The sequence below is a fragment of the Periophthalmus magnuspinnatus genome, chromosome 13 (genome assembly GCF_009829125.3).
Source record: "Periophthalmus magnuspinnatus isolate fPerMag1 chromosome 13, fPerMag1.2.pri, whole genome shotgun sequence".
Classification (NCBI taxonomy): Eukaryota; Metazoa; Chordata; class Actinopteri; order Gobiiformes; family Gobiidae; genus Periophthalmus; species Periophthalmus magnuspinnatus.
The window spans coordinates 20,001,922-20,023,939 of record NC_047138.1 but is presented as its reverse complement, the minus strand read 5'-3'; the positions used below and the strand labels follow the sequence as shown (position 1 = coordinate 20,023,939).

General features: G+C 39.6%; 1 protein-coding gene across 2 annotated transcripts in view; it reads right to left on the bottom strand.

Annotated features, from left to right (window-relative positions):
* Window positions 1-6,179, bottom strand: part of robo1 (roundabout, axon guidance receptor, homolog 1 (Drosophila)) — a 315,801-nt gene extending 309,622 nt beyond the window's left edge. For both annotated transcript variants that reach the window (XM_055226042.1, XM_055226043.1), the window contains exon 1: window positions 5,390-6,179. In XM_055226042.1, the coding sequence (XP_055082017.1) occupies window positions 5,390-5,453 (64 nt within the window). In that variant the 5' untranslated portion in view covers window positions 5,454-6,179. The remainder of the gene's footprint in view (window positions 1-5,389) is intronic.
* Window positions 6,180-22,018: the final 15,839 nt, after the last annotated feature.

Sequence of the window (22,018 nt, the reverse complement as noted above, 5' to 3'; positions counted from 1 at the left end):
GACACCTGTGGATCTTTATGTTATAATTTTATTATATAATCACTATATTCATCTAAAACGACTTAATGAAAAGAAAAAAAAAGAAAGAAGTTCAAGGTAGAAAACTGCAGTGGCCACTGGGCGCAGGCATCGCAGTAAATGTCATCACAACAAAGCACTGCATGCTGTCCCCTATAAAAAGCTGCAGAAAAGTTGCATACTGTGACTTTAACTTTTCTTGCATGAATCACTCAAAATAGAAATTTGAGAGAGTAAATGAGAAGGGAAACAGGCATGTCCTAATGTCCAAATTGTAACGTAATCATCTGCGAGTGTCATAGATTATAACTATAACACACAAGCACAATAAAGGCTGATTTAAAAATAGAGTCAAAAATCCTCTGCTATCCCACTGTAGACTTGACACTTCTCCTGTAATCTTCTAACGCCCTTCTCACAAGCCTACACTGTCTGCATTACAGCATCCCAGAAGCTCCTCGGGCCCTCTCCTTCTCCAACTCTTCCTCTTTCTCCTTCTTAATGCTGAACAATGAGACTAAAGAGAGCTGCTTCTTCATAAGTGTGAGTGACCTGGAAAACCCCATGTCGCTCTCTCTCATGGTGCAGCCCTCCAATAAAACCACGGCAGAGATGAATGCGCTTCATAACACGGGCCAACAGGGGGCCACGCTCCAGATTAAGGAGTTATCACAAGGGCCAGACAAACGTAACAGAAAACGGTACAGTTCAAAGTTAAAGAGAGGGTATTTTACTTCTGTGGGGGATTAAAGACAGGGTATTTTACTTCTGTGGGGTATTAAAGAGGGGTATTTTACTTCTGTGGAGTATTACAAACGTGGTATTTTACTTTTATGGGGCATTAACTGGTAACACATATTTAGATCACCATGTTTCCTTTTATTGTTTTGAAAATGCTATATTCATATTTTGTTCTGAGTCTCCCTCCCTTTCCTCTCCGCTATATGTCACTCCCCCTTCAGAACGCTATCATAAGACAATCAGCGTGCATCCCACTAATGAAACTACTGCAAATCACAACAGGTTTGTGAAGTTGCTGTGAATTGTTTTGTATGTTTTTTCTATATTTATGGAGAATTATTGAATTGTTGTGAATTTCTGCCGTGAGCGAGGTCGACTCTCCACAGATCTGAGCTGTACTGTTGGCTAATGCTAGCTAGTTTGTGACTGCAATGTTATTTCAGAGCGACTTGTTTAACAGCAAAAATCAGCTCATCTGTTGTAGTTCAGCGTAGTCAGTTCTTTATGATCTGACTGTGTTAAAACAAAACTCAGAATAAAGTATAAAATAACCCATACAGAGCAGTACCTACAGTTAGCATCACACCCCTAGGGAATGTTGATGACATCGGCTGCACAGTATCAATTCAATACAAAAAACTACCACTATACAAGAACCTATGCACTACTTTTTGAGAACCACTGCATTAGTCACATCGAGTGCATGTGTGTCCGAAGTGCAGGGCTAAGCAGTACAGACCGGCCCAGGATCACGCATAGGAGAGGCAATGGGGGAGCGTTGATGGGGGACTAGGATGGGGGACAGGGGGTAGGGGGGGTCCGGAGGGGCTGGCTGTCTGTATGACCAATGATACAAGCGCTCCGAGCTCTTCCCGAATGCACCTCAGCAGTTTGTGCGCCAGTCTGTGTGCTCAGCTGTGAAAACTCCAACACTTTACGAGTTCTGGTTTGACTGCAGGGCTGGGATGGGCTTTGTCGGTGGAACAGAAACACATCTGAAGAGTCAATGAAATATGGGAAGAATATCAAGTGTTCACGTGACATCATAACAGTCTACAATTCCTAAAGTTTAAAGGGCCTGAATTACACAAAACTGACTCTTGTGAGCTTTAAACCAATTTACAATGCTGTTACCTCCTCAAACACATACCAGGAGTTGTGTTTTGTTTCATTCACACATTATTAGTCTGACTGTCTACATCTCCAAAGCTCAAAATGCTCTGTTCCACCTTGTGATGTCATGAAGCTGGACTTTTCATATTCAAAGCTACCCTTTATCTTTAGTTTACTACAGCAATAGCAATTCCAGGGCTGAAGTTATCCAAATGATTCTAGTGAAAATGTATGGAGCTTAAAAACACAGTGGAGCATTTCTTGGATTACCACATAACATCACAAGGTAGAACAGAACGTTTTCCGTTTGAGAGAAGAACTCAGCCTAAATATCTGACAGGTTTACATCTTCATCTAATTCTGACTTGGTTTGGTGGAAAGTATCTGTGGTAAATATTTTTCATAGTTTTACATCAGTTCAGTGGAAGTTTGTGAAGAAAAGTAGAAAACAAAAAGTACAAAAATAAAGGAAGTAGCAGTGAGTTCTGAAACATAATCCCTCTGCCTCTGTCATCATCAAGGAAGACATTTTTTTCTGACTGTTTAAACCTTCATTTAACAAAATAAAGGTGTTGTCATTCATTTTAATTTTTTCATATTATTGTGTTAACATTGTGGTTGGTAGGTAACAGTTTGCCTGTATGTATGTCACATCTGCTGCCTGTGTAAAATCACAAACCAACATTACAAAATATTGTTATTCCTGGAATGTTTAACAGTATGGCATTAAATAAATATGAGAGAAGCAGGTCAAGGTCAGATCTGTGGAGAGGGGACCCCGCTCACAGTAAGAATATATGTTTTCCTACATATTTTTTGAGTAATGGGTTAGGAATGGGTAATTGAATCAATGCAATGAGGCCATCACCGTGGAACATTCCAGGTAAACCAACAGCATTTCCATGGAGACAAGCAGATGGCAGAAATGTTACATAGTGCACCTTTAAAGGAGAGGTCTGCAGCCGATCCTCTGTCAGTAAAAGTATGTGATTTGTAGCAATTGAAGGTCTGACTGAGGAGGAGACTGGACTATTATGTGTGCTAAATGCCAAGGTTTAAAATCTGTGCTGTTTATGTTCAGAAAACTAAATATTCAAGTTTGTTTTTATCTTTAATAAGTTTTTATCTTTAATAAGACTAAATAAAATGTAATTAGTGATCAACCAAAACTGCAGTGCAGTTTTTTTGTCACATAGTCTGGCCCTATTTGTCCCTGTAGGCCTGTCCCCATAACAAATACTGAAATTCGATATATTGCTGAAACGATACTATTGAACTAAGCCTTAAAGTAGAATCATCCCCGAAAAACTATTCTAAATCTACAAAATTATTTAAAAATAGTAGAAGCTGCAATAAATAAGCAGCAGAATGCAACACTTAAGTAGTTAGTTTGGATTATAATGAGTCACATAAGTTCATAAATCAACCCCTACAGCTCAATGCCATATTGTGAAAGAAATAACCAAAAATGCCCCACTGGTGCAAAGAAAAAGTGCCCACAATAAATACTGGCCCCAAAAATGACTGTTCCATCTACCATTTACTGAACGTCATCTTGATATAGTCATTATGGTGACAGGCCTGTGTGACTGAGAGGCACAGTCACATCCAATGTGCATGTAAGTGAACTCTGAGCCGACACAAACACAGCCACAAATGAACACATCTCTGCACACACAACTATAGCAGTTGCACAACGGCTAGTTAGTAACAGATGTACTAACTTGAGCGCGGAGTGAACATGGAGATGAATTCATGCAAAGTAACAGCAGTAGTAGAAGAAGTAGGTGCAGTAGTAAAAGTAGTAGTTGTAGTAGAAGGTGGTACTAATAACAGCCATTTACGCTCATGTGTGAATAACTAAGGAAATCTCTGCAAAAGTACCAGATGAGGGTAGTACTCAAGTATATTTAGTTGAGTAAGTTTTTAAAGAAATTGTACTTTCCTAGCAGCACAGTTTTACTCCTACTTGAGTAATATTTGCATTGAAGTAACAGTACTCTCACTTGAGTATAAGTTGTGGTTCCTCTTCCCACTATAAGTCTAAAGTGACTTGAGCTTTATGTTGACAATATGAAATGATTTGAACATTTGTTTTTCTTGCAGCTGCTTCAGATATGATTTAGTTTGGCTCATTTTTGTGGCTCTTTGAAAATAAAACATTTTGTGACTTATTTCATGTTTTGTCACATTCACCAAAATTATAAATCAGATGTTATTTCTCGACAGTTACTCTTTAAGTTACTCTTACTTGAGTAGTACTTTTCCCAAATGCTTTTTTACTCTTTCTTCTCTTTTCTGGGACCACTACTGCGTACTTCCACTTGAGTAATATTATTGTGAAGTAAAGTTACTCTTACTTGAGTACAGTTTTTGGCTACTGTACTCACCTCTGACACATACAGGAACTATTCCGGAGCGTGGGAAATATCATTTAGTTATGTGCTGCCATATTCTTCAAAATGAAACTCTAAACGAAACTCATTTCTTCCTTAAGCTCTACTTTGTATTACATCATTCACAACCATGTAACTCGTTCTATATGACACTTGTTAATTAAAAAAACAAAAAAATTTTTGGAACCAACAAGCAACAAGATAAAAAATAGTAACTTCAATGTTTTGGCACAGAAACTAAATAAAACTGGTCACATACAAAAGTTAATTGGCAGGTGTTCAAAATGCAGAGGTGAGTAGCCAAACGTTGTACTCAAGTATAAGTAACGTTACTTCAAAATAAAATTACTCAAGAAGAAGTACAAAATAGTGGTCAAAAAAATTATTGAAGCAAGAGAAAAAAGTATTTGAAAAAAGTACCACTCAAGTAAGAGTAACCTAAAAACATGACACAAGTCACAAAATTAGGTATTTTCAAAGAGACACAAACATGAGCCAAACTAAATCATATCTGAAGGAGCAGGAAACACAAATGTTCAAATCATTTCATATTCATATTTCATATAACATAAAGCTAAAGTCACTTTAGACCTATTCAATGTGGGAAGAGGAAGCACAACTTTTACTCACGTAAGAATACTGTTACTTCAATACAAACATTACTCAAGTAGCAGTACTATGTTGCTAGAAAAGTACTCTAAAAAAGTACCATTTATTTTAAAAGTAAATGTAACTGAGTAGGCTACTAACCACGTCTGTATTACACTTGCAATGAACAAGATCAGAAATAGTAGCTTCTTAAACAGTACAGTTTACGTGTGCATAGACGAGCCTGTACTGGTCACATCCAAAGTTCATTGGCAGCTTCATCTCAAATTGAGATGTGGACGTAAACGAGCTCAACAGCGTTAGTGTGTAGTCCTACAGACCGTCTGCCAAGTCAACCAAAGACTCCTCTCCGGACTACAGCTGGCAACGCCGCCTCTCACTACGCGAGTCTATCATTTACCAAGCGCTTATTACAAGGTGGTCTTTGGGAAAACTTTTCAAACCCGCAATAACGCCAGAAACCATTTTGACGCACACAACCCAAAAACCGTAACTATTTTGAGCTATCTTACCTGAGCATAATTGAAGAATTGTGGCTGCAAAAACTACTATCCCAATAGAAGTAGGAGACATCATTCAACGTCTCTTACGAATGAAAAAAACGTTAATAATCCAAATTATTCCAGCGTAGAAATCCACTTCGTCATGTCAAAGGATAGCGCAATTTCGCCACATGCAAAGTCGCTTAGTTGGTCCCCAAAAATGGCCCTTATTAAAACGACCTCTTTGCGCAATTCAGTGCTCTATATGAAACATCGTAAAGTGTGAATGTCCAAGTAGCGCAAGGGTGAGCAAAAACATGTGCCAATATCGTGTTGTGGAAAGCGAGCCGTACTAGAAGAAGGCTATCGCTTTTTGTGAATTAGATCCAGTTGTAAAAGCGCTTTCAGTCCCCCCTTCGGATACATTTACTTCCTTTGTACAGCACAGGAAAAAAGTAGTAAGATAATAAATCCACAACGGTGACGGAGGGAAAAAAGTGCTTAAAAACAAAACGTGAATATAGTCCCAAAGGTGTAGTAGAATCCGCACGGTTACATCCACTCGGAGCGCGTGAAAATGAAAACTTTTACGCGTAATGGTCCTCTCCGCATCCAACGGGTACGGGTACACGCTTTCCCGGTTACTTTGCCATCACTTGAGTCCGCTGGTGTCTCAATTTCTCAGGAGGCGTGCGGAGGAGCGTGGATCCGGGTTGAGTTGATTTCATTGAGGGGAAAAGGGATCGTACAGCGCAGCCCCTTTCGCTGCTGGTTCTCACCGCGGAGCCGGCTCCTTCCCACACGGCTCTCCAACACACACACTCACACACTCGTACGCGGGGCACTGGCGTTAACCTCTTCCCGCCTGGATGACTGGCTGGGGCACGCGCGCGCTCTCACATGCACGCGCGCACTGAAAGAATAGGCTGTGTATGTGCGTAAAAGGTGCGCATGTGACTCTTGGATTATGTCTATAGGCATGTAATGTACTGGAAACACTAGTTATAAGCGGTGTTCACGATGTGACAAACACATTATATACAACTGGGACTAAACTAGAACTAAACCTGGACTAGGCCATAACTAAACAGGACTAGAATACATGAGGATCAAATCAGGATCAAACCAGGAAAAAATGTGTAAACACAGACTTAAACATTTGGAGAGATTGTTCTGTTAAAAACGTTTGGCAAAATGGCAAAATAGCGCCATGCATGCCCAGTTATCACATCTAACTCAGGACTAAACTTGAACTAAACCCAGAACTACACCAAGACTTGACCAGGACCACACCAAGTCTACATCAGGACTAAAATGGGCTCAATTTAGGACCAAATAAGTGCGACTGCCCCTTTAAACAGTCAAGTCAAATATCACCTTACTCATCCACTCCTTGGTCACAGACAGTGGCAATGAGCTTTTGTCCTAGGGCAGACTGATGGAAATGTGGCTGCCAATCTGTGCCCACAGCCCCTTTTGCCCCATCACCATCAAATACACAGTGAAGAAGCACATTTATTATTTCTATATATGTGCGTGGGCCATACTGACTGAGCCACTGCAGCATTACAAAACAGCACAAACAAACAACAACGACTGTGAATTACTGCTGTTATACAGTTAAAAACTGTGGCATTTCAAAGTTTATATACCACCTATAAGCTGGCAAAATATGAAAATTCATTAAGCCACTTACAATATAAGTTTGACTCTGCAGCCAGGTAAAAACCTTACAGACATCCTCAAAATACTCAATAGCCCATGCAAATTATAATAGTTATCATTTACTTACAACACATTAATAACAACATTTGGATTTCAGTTTCAGCAGAACTCCAACACATTAGAATACTCCACTGTATGTGATTAAACATATCTATCCCCATGACACATTATAGATCAGAGCTGTGGAAAGATGACCCCGCTCAGTGTAAGAACACTTGTCTTTAGGTATTTTTTTTTAAATCTTTTTAAGCAATAAAAAAAATAAATAGCAACCCATAACTTCACTTTAAACCCTGCTGTTAATCTGACAATAAAGGAGGATGAGGATTTTTGCCCCCATAAGACATGTCCCAGAAAAAGTTACATAATGCATCTTTAAACTCAATCAGCATGCAACCAGTACTGCTGCTAGCACATCTGCATACTATTAGACACTACTGCAATTCTAACAGTGTATTTCCTAACTCTTTACTCAAGCAAATCTAAGATATCTGCAAATGTAGCCAGGATTTATGTAAATGAACTCCATTCAAAGTTGTTCCACTTAGTCTATGTGTGATTAAGTCCGAGTCGTCTTTTTTTTTCTTGGCTTCAAACACACAGCTCTCATATTTCATAAAGGCTCAAATATTAATGATTTTTTCTAACACAAAGAATGAAAAGTTGAAAAGAAACAGAGAAGTGGTAGAATATGTGATGAGAGAGCAGGGCATTTGTGACCACACAGCACCCTCCTGTGGCGAAAGAACGCACTGCAGTCTGGACCACAAAGAGATCAGACCAGACACACCAGCACACACAATGACACTCAGATGTGTTTCTCAAAATGCAATATGCTTTCTATCATGTAACGTTGTCCTCTCGTCAAATATATGCCCGAGGAGGTTTTAGATGTCATCCATGTATGTTTGAGTAATTTAGCATCTTTTCTGGGCCCTATTCGATCTCTCATTACGGTGAGCTGTAAAATTCCGTCCAATGCTCCACCCACAAGTTTACCTCATCCATGCTCCCACACGACAATTCTCCATAAATATACAAAAACATGATATAAAACTGTACAAAGCAACCTGACAAACTTGATATGATGTGCAGTAGTTTCATTAGTGGGATGCACGTTGATTGTGTTGAGATAGCGCTCTGAAGGGGGAGTGATGTGGGGAGCAAAGAGAGACTGATCTTATATAATAAAGATTTGGCCTTTCATTAATAATATAAATACAAATATAACATGGTTAGTGGCCACAACCAGAATTAAGATGCTGAAGGGATTAAAATGGCTTCCTGGTAAATGTATTTATTTATGTAAACATTATGTAAAAGTATTAATTTATGTAAATGTAATAATTACAATAATGATACAGCTATTTTTACAGAACCTCAAAGTCATGTTTCAGTTAAGTGCATTATTCACTCTCTCCACGCTCAGTGACTGTGAGACTTCTATAGCCACAGCTGCTCCGGGGCAGACTGACAGAAGTGGAGCAGCACCATCGGCCACTCCCAGTACCACCAATAACTCACACACCACATTCATGCAAGGTGGGAGAAGTGCATTGCCCAAGGACACAACAATAGCATGCAATGGTCTGAGCTGGGATTGAGTCACTGACCTTTACAAAAGATAATAAATATTCAAAATGAATGACAAAATAACAATAACAAAAATGGAATTCCACTCCATTTTGATAGTATTTTCATTATAAACTTAAACTAGGCCATTATTGTTTTGTTTTATTTATTATTATTTATGCAATGTAAGCTGTTTATTATTATTATTATTATTATTATTATTATTATTATTATTATTATTATTATTATTATTATTATTATTATTATTATTTTAATACTGGCAGCTTCCAACTAGAAAAAATGTTTTATTAAAAAAAAAAAAAAAAAACATATGCACTGTTCTTATTTTCAATTCACAAAAGCAAAAAAGACAATAAGATGTATTTGGAATTCTATTCATGATGAATTTTTCTTAAAAAAAAAAACACACACACACACACACACTTTTTTTCATTGATAATGTTTGGACAAATTCTCAAAGTCATTTCAAAATTTTCCACATCTCATCAGCCAGTTTGCAAACCTGTCTCCTGCCTGTACAAGATAAAAGCTTGAATTCACTACATCCCCCTGTTCCTTATTATGGTGCGCCAAGCCTTTCCAAGCGCTCATATCTCAGCAAAACATAAAAACTCACTCACTCAAATTACTTTTCAAGGACTTTTGGTCTAGGTCTACTTACTGTGCAAAAACTGCTCACACGTCTCTGCTTTCCTATGGGAGTGCTTGAGCGGGGGATACGTTTGCCGATCTCCGTACTTATTATTTTGAATCCTTATGCAAAATTTCTGAGCCCAACTTTTCCTTTGTGCTTTGTGCTCCTTTGATGCACCAAGCTTCACCAACACGAACAAAAGCATCAAAATTCCCCAAAATTCCCAAAGACGCATTATCAAAATATTCTGAATTCCATCAAATCCACCAAAAATTGTCAAGATCCATTCGACTTTCCAGCAAAATTCCAACTACCAAACACCAAGTATATGTACGCTTCATGCTACTAGCTTAGCCAAATCCAAGTTTTGGCAAGGCATGTAAAGCTATCCCTACTCCCCCTCTGAAAACTATGGGATTTTAATGAGAGCATTCCCAAACAAAAGTCTCTCATCTTTTCTGTCTTTTTTATACCTAAAATTCCCCCGTGTTAGTATTCACATGGAGGTTTCTTGTGTTGTTCCATTGCGTACATGTGGAAAGGGATCCAGAGGCCACATGCTGAGTTGTATAGAGACATGGTTGGACAGGGCCTCCCCAGAATAAAGATGCGGTGGTGGGACGCAGGAGGGGTACGCGACAGGGGGGTCCACTTTCCCCTGCACTGTTTAAAGGCTTTAGGAGCGCAAGAGGACTGGGACACCAAACAGGACGCATTGAAACAAAAAGGAACTGTACTGAAAAGATGCCCCCTGTTGCGAGGCAAGGGGACAGAATTCTGTGAGTGTGGACAGAAGTGCCAAACAGGTATGTTGGGACGTTATGGAAAATCTGCCATTTTTCTTTAAAAACAATATATGGAACAGTTACTTCAGGGAATGTGGACATCCCCAAGGTTATCCTTTACTCTTTCCATAGGGAAATTTAGAGTCTTCTGAATTATTCACTAGCAAGAAAAATATTCTTATTCAAAAGTCATATCTAGACAATAGTACTTAAGTAGTAGCCTAGTACTGTAACCACAGCTGAAACTTAGGGTAGACCCCTCTGACAACCACCGATCACTCACACACCACATTCATACTATGTAAGGTAGGTGAAGTATCTTACCCAAGGACACAACAGTACGAACTGGTCTGAGCAGGGATCAAACCACCCTGTCATTTGCTTTGTGATTGAAATAGTCCTATCCTCTCCATCCTTCTAAATCATTCCATGTGGACCCACTCTCCCATCCCGGCCTTGGAACATGCCCTCTCCTCATTGTTGTACTCCTCGCCGAATTTGAATATTCTCATTTGGCTCTGGACCGGCTCTGGACTGGTCTGTTCCCAGGTGTGTCCCAAAGATAAACTGCTCCAACACAATGTAACAACGCTGTATCTGAGCCAGGCTTTCTGCAGTTAGCACAACCACACAGGTCCAAGGCCCACTGTCCAGCCAATCGGGAGCATTTTTACAGATGCACAAATCAAATGGCATACACTGTAAAAGTAGGCACAAAAGTATGTTTAAATTATTATAATTCAGAATCTTTATCTTTTATTTGACAATTTTGGATTTATTTAGTTGATCTAGGTTTTGGGTGGTTTTGTATTACTTACTGGAACGTGATAATAAAATGCACTTACTCGACCAAAGCATAAAAAAGACAACGACAAAAAGTTAACTTTGCCTAATACCCCCTCTTTAAAATTTCATTTCGTTTATCCAGTATGTTGAACCTGAGACTGATGCATGTTTTACTCAACACATTTTAATTAACTGTATAGTAGATATGTGATTTTAAAGTGTGTACAGTAGGTTGAGTGAGAGCAGAAATGTGTTGAAATGGTCGGAACTGCTCCTATCCCAGCCACCTCTGTTAAAATGAATAGCTTTGTCCTTTTCATTGTTAAACATTAATCCTCAGAGTAGTGCATATGGTACTGTATTTAGAGGCCTAAGCCAACATTTACTCAGCCTCTTAAAACACATGGAAATCTCCACTTTACAACTTCCTGCCAAACAGAACCAGGGCTGATGGACAGGCGAGGGGTGCACCTCCCCAGGATAAATCTGTGCAATGCATCACATGGACAATGGGTGGGCGCATATGTAGTAGTGTCTAGTCAATATTATCAACTTAAAGGCACTGTACTGGACTTAATTGGATAAACAGAACTAGTGTGCAATTCCTGATTATCGAACAATAAAACTGTTTATAATTAGATGCAGACAGTTCATTTTGACCTCAAGAGCTGCTTTTACAATATATCTGTACTGGGGCCACACACATTTGGGTCAAATACATGGAAATAAATCAGGTACAAGCTCTTTCACTAAAACTGCACTCACACCATTGTGTTAAAAGAACAAAAAATGGGACAATATCTGGAACAAACCCTGAATTAGACAAGCTTGAATATAAGTATCTTACATCATTAAAATGACATCTTTTTAAGTCCATATTGATCTGCCCATTTGATCTTCTTCCATTTTATTGAAGAGACAGATGGACTTTAGGCATAAAGAGCAGGGTATCACAATCACAACATGTTTTTTTGTGTTGGTGGGACTTTAAATAGTATTTAAAGTTTGGAAAGAGTCTGTACAATAGATTAAGCCCAAAAGCGTGAGCATGCTACCGCTATCGGCAGAAACACGTGCACGAATGTGCACGTGCACATGCAATGTTCTTGTGCTAAATTAGGTCTTAATTTTAACTCATGAACTCATTCTTTTTCCCCATATTACCCAGCCCTATTGCAAAGATATATTACACTTTATCAAGTCCTATCAACCGAAGAAAAGTGTATTTTTTTTATCTCTCTTTACTCCCCTGTCTCCTGGGTCCTTGCCTCTAGGGCCCTATCTGACAGTCTGTTAGCGAGGAGGAGTTAGGAGCTAGGAGCTAGGAGCTAGGAGGAGTGGGTAGGAGGCAGGAGTGAGGAAAGGCAGATGGCTTCGATGGTGATGGAAAGCTGATTCAGCCCGGGTAAATAGATCCCTGTAGTGCTGGTTTGGACATAGATCACTGTGATTGGTCGATTTGAAGGGGGACTGTCCCGGGCTCACATCCATAAAGACAGAACAGGCTATAGAAGAGTGTGCAGTGTGGGTGGAGAAGTTATGAGAACAGTGAAAAAGACATACAGAAAAAGTGTAGATTTGTGAAGCTCTTTCTAAAGGTTTTTCTTGGGGTACCTGTCATGTTTTGTCTTGGTTTGAGCCCAGTGTAATCTGCATGTACACTTGGATTGTTCCTGTTCTAGTCCTGGTTTAGTGCTGGTTAAATAAAATACAAGAAGTTGAGGGAATATTTTGGATTCTACTTTATAGAAGTAGAATCCAAAATATTTTAAATAAGAATGGCATTTGCTGAATATACTTGGCACAGAGAAGCTGTTCCATTTATTATTTAGAGTTATGTTATTTGACAAAACTATACATGACAGCACATCATACATATAACTGAGCTGTGAAAAGTGAGTTCTGTCACTGGACAAAAGTTTTTAAAAGTGAAGAGAATTTGTCATTCGTCCAAGTGGATTCTTATATCTGTCTGAAGGGAGGAGCTAACCACAGTGAACTCAACAGCCCCACCTGTTTACAGTGAGTATCTGTTATTGTCTGTCTGTCTCCATTGGCCCTTTGACAGAATTCAATTTTCTTAAAAAAAATTTGTACATAATAAAAAAAATGTCCTCTTGTAAGAGTCAACATGTACTTGGCGCTGAGTGACTATTTGGATGTAGTATCTGATTCTGTTAATGTTATTTCCAGCCAAACCAATGCATGGTGTGCTGTCAGCAAACTGCTCTGAGAAGAACATACAAGTAACACACTGTGATAGACTTTCCTGTCTCTGTGAATTCTCACATATTTTGGCTCACACTGTGTCTCTTTAAGATGATGTACTGGTGATTGTACTCCCCTAGGATATTTATATGCAGTGTTTTAAAGTAGTATTGATTTTGCGTTACTGCTGTACTTTCTAGAGGAGCCCCTCTGTGCTGTGCTACAACCATTTCTGTTTTTTGTTTTGTTTCTGCTTTTTTAAATGTAATTTCATGTTTTTGGTCTGACAGTGTGTTGTACTCTTGGTACAACATTGATTCTTTCATGTTGTCATTGTATAGATACTGTCTACCTCATATTTTTACATCCTTTCTACACTTGGCTTTTACTTTATGATGTGTGGTTGTTTAGTATTTTTGGTTCTGTTCTCTGTTTATTTGGTAGTCTTGACTCTACTCATGAGATGTTTCCTTATAAGCAAACCTGGTGTTCGTGTGTAGATGTCACACCTGGACTCAAACACATTGGCATCTCTTGTTCAGTAAGTGTTTTTATAATGAGTATTGCATTGGGTGTGAGTGTACTGGGTGTGACTTAAAGACATCAGTTAAGTGTCTCCTTAAGGTGAATGGCTTATATACAGTACTTGGATGCCATGTGCCAGGCAGTGTGCTCCAGCATTACTCCAGTTGTAAATGACACTACAGTTATCTTGCCAGAAGGCACAAAGCCAATACAATAAAGGCAGCTACTAATACCCTCCTATTGGACTTCTAACCACATGCTGGTCCTTGTTTTTGACTGGAAAGGTTGACAGGTCACATGCTATTGTCAAAAACAAAGTTATGTTATTTTCAGAACAGCAGCCTAAAGACAATTCAAAACACAACCAGTCACTCTCAACTCAACTCTTTCCTTTCCAAAGCCAGTCACCCACTTCAGACAGAGGGCACTGCAAAACAACACAATCTCTCGTGGGTTTGGTTCACACAAACATGCTGACCCTACGCACTGAACCACAGCAAACTGGACAGCTCCAAAAGTGCCCACCTCCACAGGCACATCACACTGAGGAGGAAGAGAGGAGGAGGAGAAGAGGAAGATAGGAGGAGGAGGAGAGAAGGAGGAAGAGAGGAGGATGAGAAGAGGATGAGTGGAGGGGGAGAGTAGAGGAAGATGAGAGGAGGAAGCGAGGAGGCTGAGAAGAGGAGAGCAGGAGGAGAGAAGGAAGAGAAGAGGAGAAGAGGAAATGAGGAGTAGAGAGGAGGCAAAGGAGGACATGGAAAGCAGCCAGTGAAAGAGAGAAAAATATAAACAGATATTTGATATTCACTCAGGCGTGTGGGTGGAGCTTTTAGGCAGGAAAAGGGTTTATTTGTTTCACTAAAGTGCAGCTGAGTGTTTAAGTTTGATAACAATATAAAAATCCATTCTGCCGTTGTGTTCTTGGGCAAGACATTCTACATTCCAACCACCCTAGTGTATATGATTGGTATGCAAATTGGCAGGACCTGCATATTAGCATGTTACTTGTTAGCATTCCATGATGACAAAACTCCACTCTGGTCTGTGAAAGTTGTGAAAACTGCTTACAAACTCATCGTGGTGAATAATTAAGATGTTCGGAATCCATAAGGTAAGTAAAGAATAACTTTGGTCCTTTGTAAACTAGTTCTGTTTTCCTCCATAGCATCCAGCTCTTAGTGCCCCCTCCTCAGTACTAAGCACCTTGCACTTCCAATGACTGCTCTCTCTGGATCCTGCCTTCTCTGTGATGTGCTAACAGGCCTCACATTAGCATGTGTTTAGCACCCGGCTCCACGGGGCTGCAGACATTCACACAGTCCAGAATCATGTGATGCTTTGGCAAAGGACACAGCAACACAGAGGAGAGAGAGGAGAGAAGGAGGAGACTGGAGGACTCTAATGTTATAGACCCAGGGAACACTGGAAGCCGCCAAAAATAATTTGAATTTTATGCAAATGTGGATTTAATACAAATAGAACTCAAATGAGCTCATATGAGCTCTCCATAGTTCACTTAAGTAATTTGCCTCCATTACCCATCAGCCTCTTATTGTAGCACAATATGTAAGTGAAGCTCCAACCACATTATTGGAAAAGCTAACAGTCTGTTGCCAAATATAATACAGTTACATCAATATGCCTCCTTTAAGTCTTTTCTTTCCTTTTTATAAGATGGAAAACTCCTCAAACTCTTCCAAACTCTCCTCCAAACTCCCTTCAAACTCTACTCCAAACTGTCCTCCAAATTCCCTCCAAACTCTCCTCCAAACTCCCTCCAAACTCTCCTCAAACTCCCTCCAGACTCTCCTCCAAACTCCCTCCAAACTCTCCCCAAACTCCCTCCAAACCCTCCTCCAAACTCTCCCCAAACTCCCTCCAAACTCTCCTCCAAACTCTCCCCAAACTCCCTCCAAACTCCCTCCAAACTCTCCTCCAAACTCCCTCCAAACTCTCCCCAAACTCCCTCCAAACTCTTCTCCAAACTCTCCCCAAACTCCCTCCAAACTCTCCTCCAAACTCTCCCCAAACTCCTTCCAAACTCCCTCCAAACTCCCTCCAAACTCTCCTCCAAACTCTCCCCAAACTCCCTCCAAACTCCCTCCAAACTCCCTCCAAACTCTCCTCCAAACTCTGGCGTGTGTGTGGCGGTGTGTGTGGCGGTGTGTGTGCGTGTGTGTGTCTGTTACCATGGAAAACTGGTCAGAGGTTGGGCATGGGCTGAGCCTTAGTCATATTCTGGTCATTTTAATAAAAATGCAACATATACTAATTACTAAAAGTGCAATATTAATCTATTCATTATAACTTTTGTAAAACTGTAGCCATAACTGCCCTGAATGATCTGCTGACCTGTGCCATCTACCATCAACCAGCACTAATCACTGACACACTATTCATACATAGGCAAGGTGAGTGAAGTGTCTTGCCCAAGTACACAATGATAATGAGCTCTGGTCCAAGCTCCAATCCAAACTGCTGACCTATAGGCTTGGGGGAGGAATATTCTACCCACTAAACCACTCAAGCTAATTAATATTTATGCACTGAAACTCTACTCTGCTCTCAAAAGAGGAACTATCTAGCATTTGTCTTTTTTATACTAATGCAATTATGTAATTTGCATCATAGCATCCAGTTTAGACGTTTATTATGGGTTTCACTTACATCAACTTTTTGAGAAGATATATTTTGATTTTAAATTGTTGATTGCTATGGTAACAGTTCTCGAAACCCATGGATAGTATGAACACTGTCAATCTCCCTCTTAAGCATCATAAGAACCTACTACAAGCTTCAAATAGAGCTTATGTCACATTCTCCTTGGCCTGAGACTTTCCATTTTTATTTTGCCTGAACCAAACCAAGATTGTTACACACTTGGATTCACAAAGCAGCATGCATTTCACATCACAGCTCTCATTGTTCTGCTTGGTTGGTCTCGGTCAGATTCAAACTTCGATCCAGCCGTGTAGCCTTCTTTAAATGCAAGGCTATGTTTTGGTTTTCCTTCAGTGAGATCAAATTAAATTCTAGCAGAGCCTGGACCCCTACGTGGTGTAGCCAATCCATGTCAGCACCATCCCTGGGCCCCTCGGGTCTACTCTGTCTCTGTGAGGGCTTCTATAAAGTGCAATGATAACAGAGGCTTTGAAAGTGTCAGTGGAGCTGTGACAAACACACTGCTGATGGGAGAGACAGTGGTACAGCATGCAGGCTTTTAAGTTCAGATGGAGAAAAAGGCTTCTTAAGGTTTTAAGGTCACTGTAGTGCACTCAGCCAAAAGTGATTAAGGATGCATATATTTCAAATAAAAAAATATATATATTTTTTGGACCTGTATAATTTTATCTGACAAAGAAAAAACATGATAAGATGCAAAACCTGTAGTAACCAGTCTAGGTGTGAGAATGGAGAGTGATTTAAAATGCTCATATTAGCATAGTTGTTAAAAGTATTTTTTTTCATCAACTCACTTCTTCGACTGGCTAAAGTTAAACTTGTTCTTTCAAAGCATCACTGTGAGATTTTAATCCAGGCTTTTATCATGAATCACCTACATTATTATAATGCACTTTATGTTGGGCTCAAACAAACGCCACGCTCACAGCTTGTCCAAAATGTGCCCTGCCTCTTGACTGGCACAAAGAGGCCAGATCACATCACGCCTATTTTATTGTCCTTGCACTGGCTCCTGCCTGTGGTCATATTGATTTAAAAATCCTTTTAATTGTTTTTAAATGCCTCCTTGGCCTTGCCCTGCACTATCTGTCTGCTTCAGCCCTATGCCACTGCACGCTCAGTCAAGTTGGCACATCACATCTCTCCAGTTGTCCCAAAATCAAACAAACTTACAGGGCAGCTCTCTTTTGCTGTTGCAGGTCCCAAACTGTGGAATGCCCTAACCCTGCCTCTTAGACAGTCGTTTCTATTTTTAAATCAGCTCTTACAACTCACCTGCTCTCTTCAGTGTTTCATTGTGATTAATATCAACTTTTATAATGTGTTTGTATCTGTCTGTATTTCTGTGTCTATTTTCTTTGTCTTTTATAATTATTGTTGTGTACAGCAGTTTGGTCAGCTGTGGTGTACTAGAAATACAGTTGGATTGAACAGTTAGGTTTTTTCTTTGTTTCTTTTTTTTTTTTTTCTTTTTTTTTTTTTACAAATGACCATATCTGATCTGCAGCTGAACTCATCATAAATTGATCAAGGTGATATACAATCATAGACTGTAAATATCTCTGGACACAGCTAACACATTCCAAATAGGAAGCTAGCAAGGGTGCGCTTCCAGCTCCATTAACTCTAACTCCAGTTCACTTTACATTAAAAAGTTGTCCCTCATCTCTCTGTAACTGCTGCAGTGAGCATTAACCCACTCTACATGATCCTGGTGTTTTTTCTCTTTCTGACCATAAACCAAGATATGGACATTAATAAGAGACAAATCAGACACCTTCTTTCCTTGAGGTCGCTCCCGCTAGCGTAGCAACAGGTTTGATTGACACATTGCTAAGCACTACCTGCTAAACCAGTGGTGCAGGCGGGAAGGAGCGTTAACTTCAACAGTTTGACTTGAGATTGGCTCTTTGGTTATGATGCTCGTGATCAGAATTCCAAATGTGGAACTCAGCTTGAAATTCGGCCCTTATAACTTTTAGCCTTGATGAGCTTCATTTAACTGAAGCCGAATGCTATGGGTAACGTCGCACTCCCTTAGTCCACTTCTTTATACAGGCTATGTATATAACCCAACGCTGACACCCAATCATCAGTTTAAAATGTTCCATATAGGGTGTCTTCAGTTTCAATAACACGAAGAGCTGGTTTGGGTAGAGTGATGTCTAATCTATAGCTCTCTAAAGGATTAGTGAACTCTAAACGATTAGTGAACTTTGAAGCAAGATGCCAAAAAGTACAGAAACAAAACTTTAAATCTTAAAGTTAATAGTGTGTTTATTGTTATTTTGGCACCCATTCAAACACTTTGCACACTCTCCACTACACAAACAAAATCAATACTGAAGTCCAAGGAGACCAGGACTTAGCCTCCTCTTCCCTCAGGATTTAGCTTCCTCCCTCAGTGTCAGCCTGATCAGATTAACACTGACTCCCTCATGAATCAATGCACTATTTTCCCACAGAGGTCACCCCCGTATGCGGATCACATGACTCCAGGCCCTTACCAAGATGGCCACCTCTGGGTACGTGTTACCACCTAGCTCAAGATCGAGCGATTACCCAGCCTTTAAAGTGCATATGGCAGGTTTGTTTTCTCTAGTAATGCATTGGTTTGGTGGGTAGCACCTGGGGTCAATATTTATCAGAGTTTTACATCAGTTAAGTGGCAGTTTGAGGGAAAAAGTTGAAAACTATTGTATAAAAATACAGGAAGTAGTGCTGAGTTGTAAAACAGAGTCCCTTTACTTCTGTCATCAACAAAGACTTAACTTGTTTGGCAATTTAGACATGTTTTGGCCCTTGTTTACATTATGGTTGCTAGGTAACAGTTATGGAATTACCTCTACACAAAACATTTAATTATGTTAATGGTCCTACACTCGTTTTTTCCATGTATTTAAGGCAAATTTATCTTGCCACATTACAAATATACTGTATAAGCAGCCCTTGAGGTCAAAATAAGTCTGCTGTATGCTTTTTACTGTCCAATCATCAGAAAGAGCCTCGTTAGCATGCTAGTTCTTGGTCTCTGAGAGTTGTGAAAAGTGCGTATAATCTCATTGTGGTGAATAATGAGGATGTTCAGAATGCATAAGGTAAATGAGGAATAACTTTGGACCACTATTTAAGTTGAACTCCTTCTGTTTGTTATGTTTTGAAGACAGTAAAAATCAGGTGCAGCATCTTTAACATCATTTTAGTGAAATGAGTAGTCCAACCTCATGGATACAACTTGGCTAAAGTTTTGCTCTGTAAATATTAGCTATATTAGTGTCTTTTCCAATCCACTGAGCACACGTTTGCTTGCTGCTCATGCATAGATGGGATTAAATGGCCCGATTGTAGATGAACTTCTAACACTGTCTGAAGGGAAGTTTCTGAAGAGGCTCCAGCACGGTCAAGCAAAAGTAATACAATTTTAAGGCCATATTTAAAGAGGGAAATGAGGATTAAAAGGGCCAATCTGGACTTTACTCTTGGTTTTGTGGGAGTCATCACGGCCACTAATCTTATTTCATCCCAATTTGCACATCCCCTTTTCTTAAATCTGTTCTCTTTGTGGCAAACATTAAGAAGGTCAAATGTCAACGTAAGTTCATTTTACAATAGATCATCTGCAGCTCAAAACCCCTGAACACATTTTATACTAGAACAAAACGTTTCTTGTCCCAGTACAAATGTATTGTAAAAGTTCTCGAGGTCAAAATAAACCCACTGTGTGCTGTCTGCATCTAATTATAAAGTGTTTTGTTGCTGCGAGAAAGTGCACGTTGGCATGCTTGTTTTTGTTAGCTTTACAGTCAAGATGAAATGCTGCACTGGAGTTGTGAAAAGCGCTTATAAACTCATCGTGGTGAATAATTAGGATGTTTGGAAAGCATAGGGTAAGTGTGGAATAATTCAGACCATAAACTTCACAAACTTTCATTTTTCACCCAGGAGGAAAAATGAATTAAAATATAAAAAAAACAAAAATATATAAATATATTAGAATTCCAGGTTACAATACATTCAAAGCCAGTCAAAAAATATCCCCTTGTTATACACTTACTTAAATTTGCTCATGATGTATTGAAAATCTTTTATAGCTGTCCAAGTGAGCGCTCATTGTTATTATGAATGAAATAAATACATTCAACCAGCTTTTTTCTATCAGTTTCATGTGTTTGTATCTCTCCCTATACATAAACAACTCTAATGATCCAACATACACTAAGCTAATAAGACTATATATGAGATTTCAGTGTTGCAACAGAAAAGTACAAGAACAACAGCAGTAGAATCAAAACTAGAATATTTTACTATTGCATACAATTGTCCCCACACAGCCGTAACATTCAGCCAGCAGCCGTACCTGTGTATCCCAGAGAGCTGTCATCCTCCTGGGGCCCGGGGGGAGCGGCTGTGTCCCCCTCTGTGGTGGTCTCCTCTGGAGCACCTGCAGCAGGCTCTGTTAAATATAACAGCACAGGCACTGAGAGGCTAGATCCACTGGTCCTGAAGCCCTCCCGATGTCCATGTCGATACTCCAAGACCTCCACCCCAGTACACCCATGGAGCCAACAGGTGACTAACACAGCAAGCACACACCCTCGACAACCACAAATGAGGAGGACAAATGAGATGAGAAAAGTCCACATTTTTCGCTAAAGGCAAAAACCAAAGGTGTCAGTAGTTTTGCTTTTGGAGAAGGTTCGAGTTCAAGTTAAAAAATTATTTATTTTGCTCTCTGAAAATCAAATTGTCATTGTAGATGAAAAAAAAAATCTATATTACTTAAAAAAATTCTCATCAGTAGTTGTGCTTTGGTAGAATTGAAATTTCAAGTTAATTTCGATTCAGGAATTTTAAATTGTTTATGCTGAATCCAGATGAGATAATGCAATTTCACATTTGTTCGGGTCAGTAATTTTGCTTCTGTAGAGTTTAAATTTCAAGTTTGTAATTCAGATGTTCGATATTTTGCTCTGTGCTGGATCCAGATAAGATGATACAATTTTACTTTTTTCCAGGTAAATAATCCAGTCAGTAGTTCCAATTCAGAAATAGAAATTTTTGTTACAGAAAAAAATCCACATCCGAATGAGATTAGAACAATTCACATTCTCTTCTCTTTAAAATCCAGTCACAGTTGCACTTTTGTTTTCATTCTCAAATTGATTTCAGGAATTCAATTGTTTTTGTCCCAGAATAATCCAAATGTGTACTCCAAACTGTGATATTAGCGTCCTCTTTGAATGCATCCACTGAAAATGTGTTATGGTCAACACTGTGTCCCCATCTCAATTGCTTTAAGTGTCTAATCCACCAATGGGATCACATGACATCATGCAACCAATTCAATCCATTCAACCCTGATGCTAATTTGACTATGCACAATTAATTGCTAATAAGCTACTTTGTCCTTTCAGACGATGCATGTTGTGAGTGACAGGTTGAGTGCATGTGACAGGAGGCCAGGGGAGGGACAATGGGGGGTGGGTTTGGGGGAACCCTTATGGGAGCTGGGGGGTACACAGAAGACCAACTGTGTGGAGTAAATCAGACGGAGCCGAGACAGTTCTCTTTAAAACACAGTGACAGGAGGTTTAGATGGTGGAGAAGGAGGGGACTGTTCCGCCAAACGGCCAATATAAGGCTATTTTTTGATCTATGCTATAATGTTGTTTCCTAATCACAAACATATTTGGAGTTGTGTTTTGTTTCATTCACAGAGGT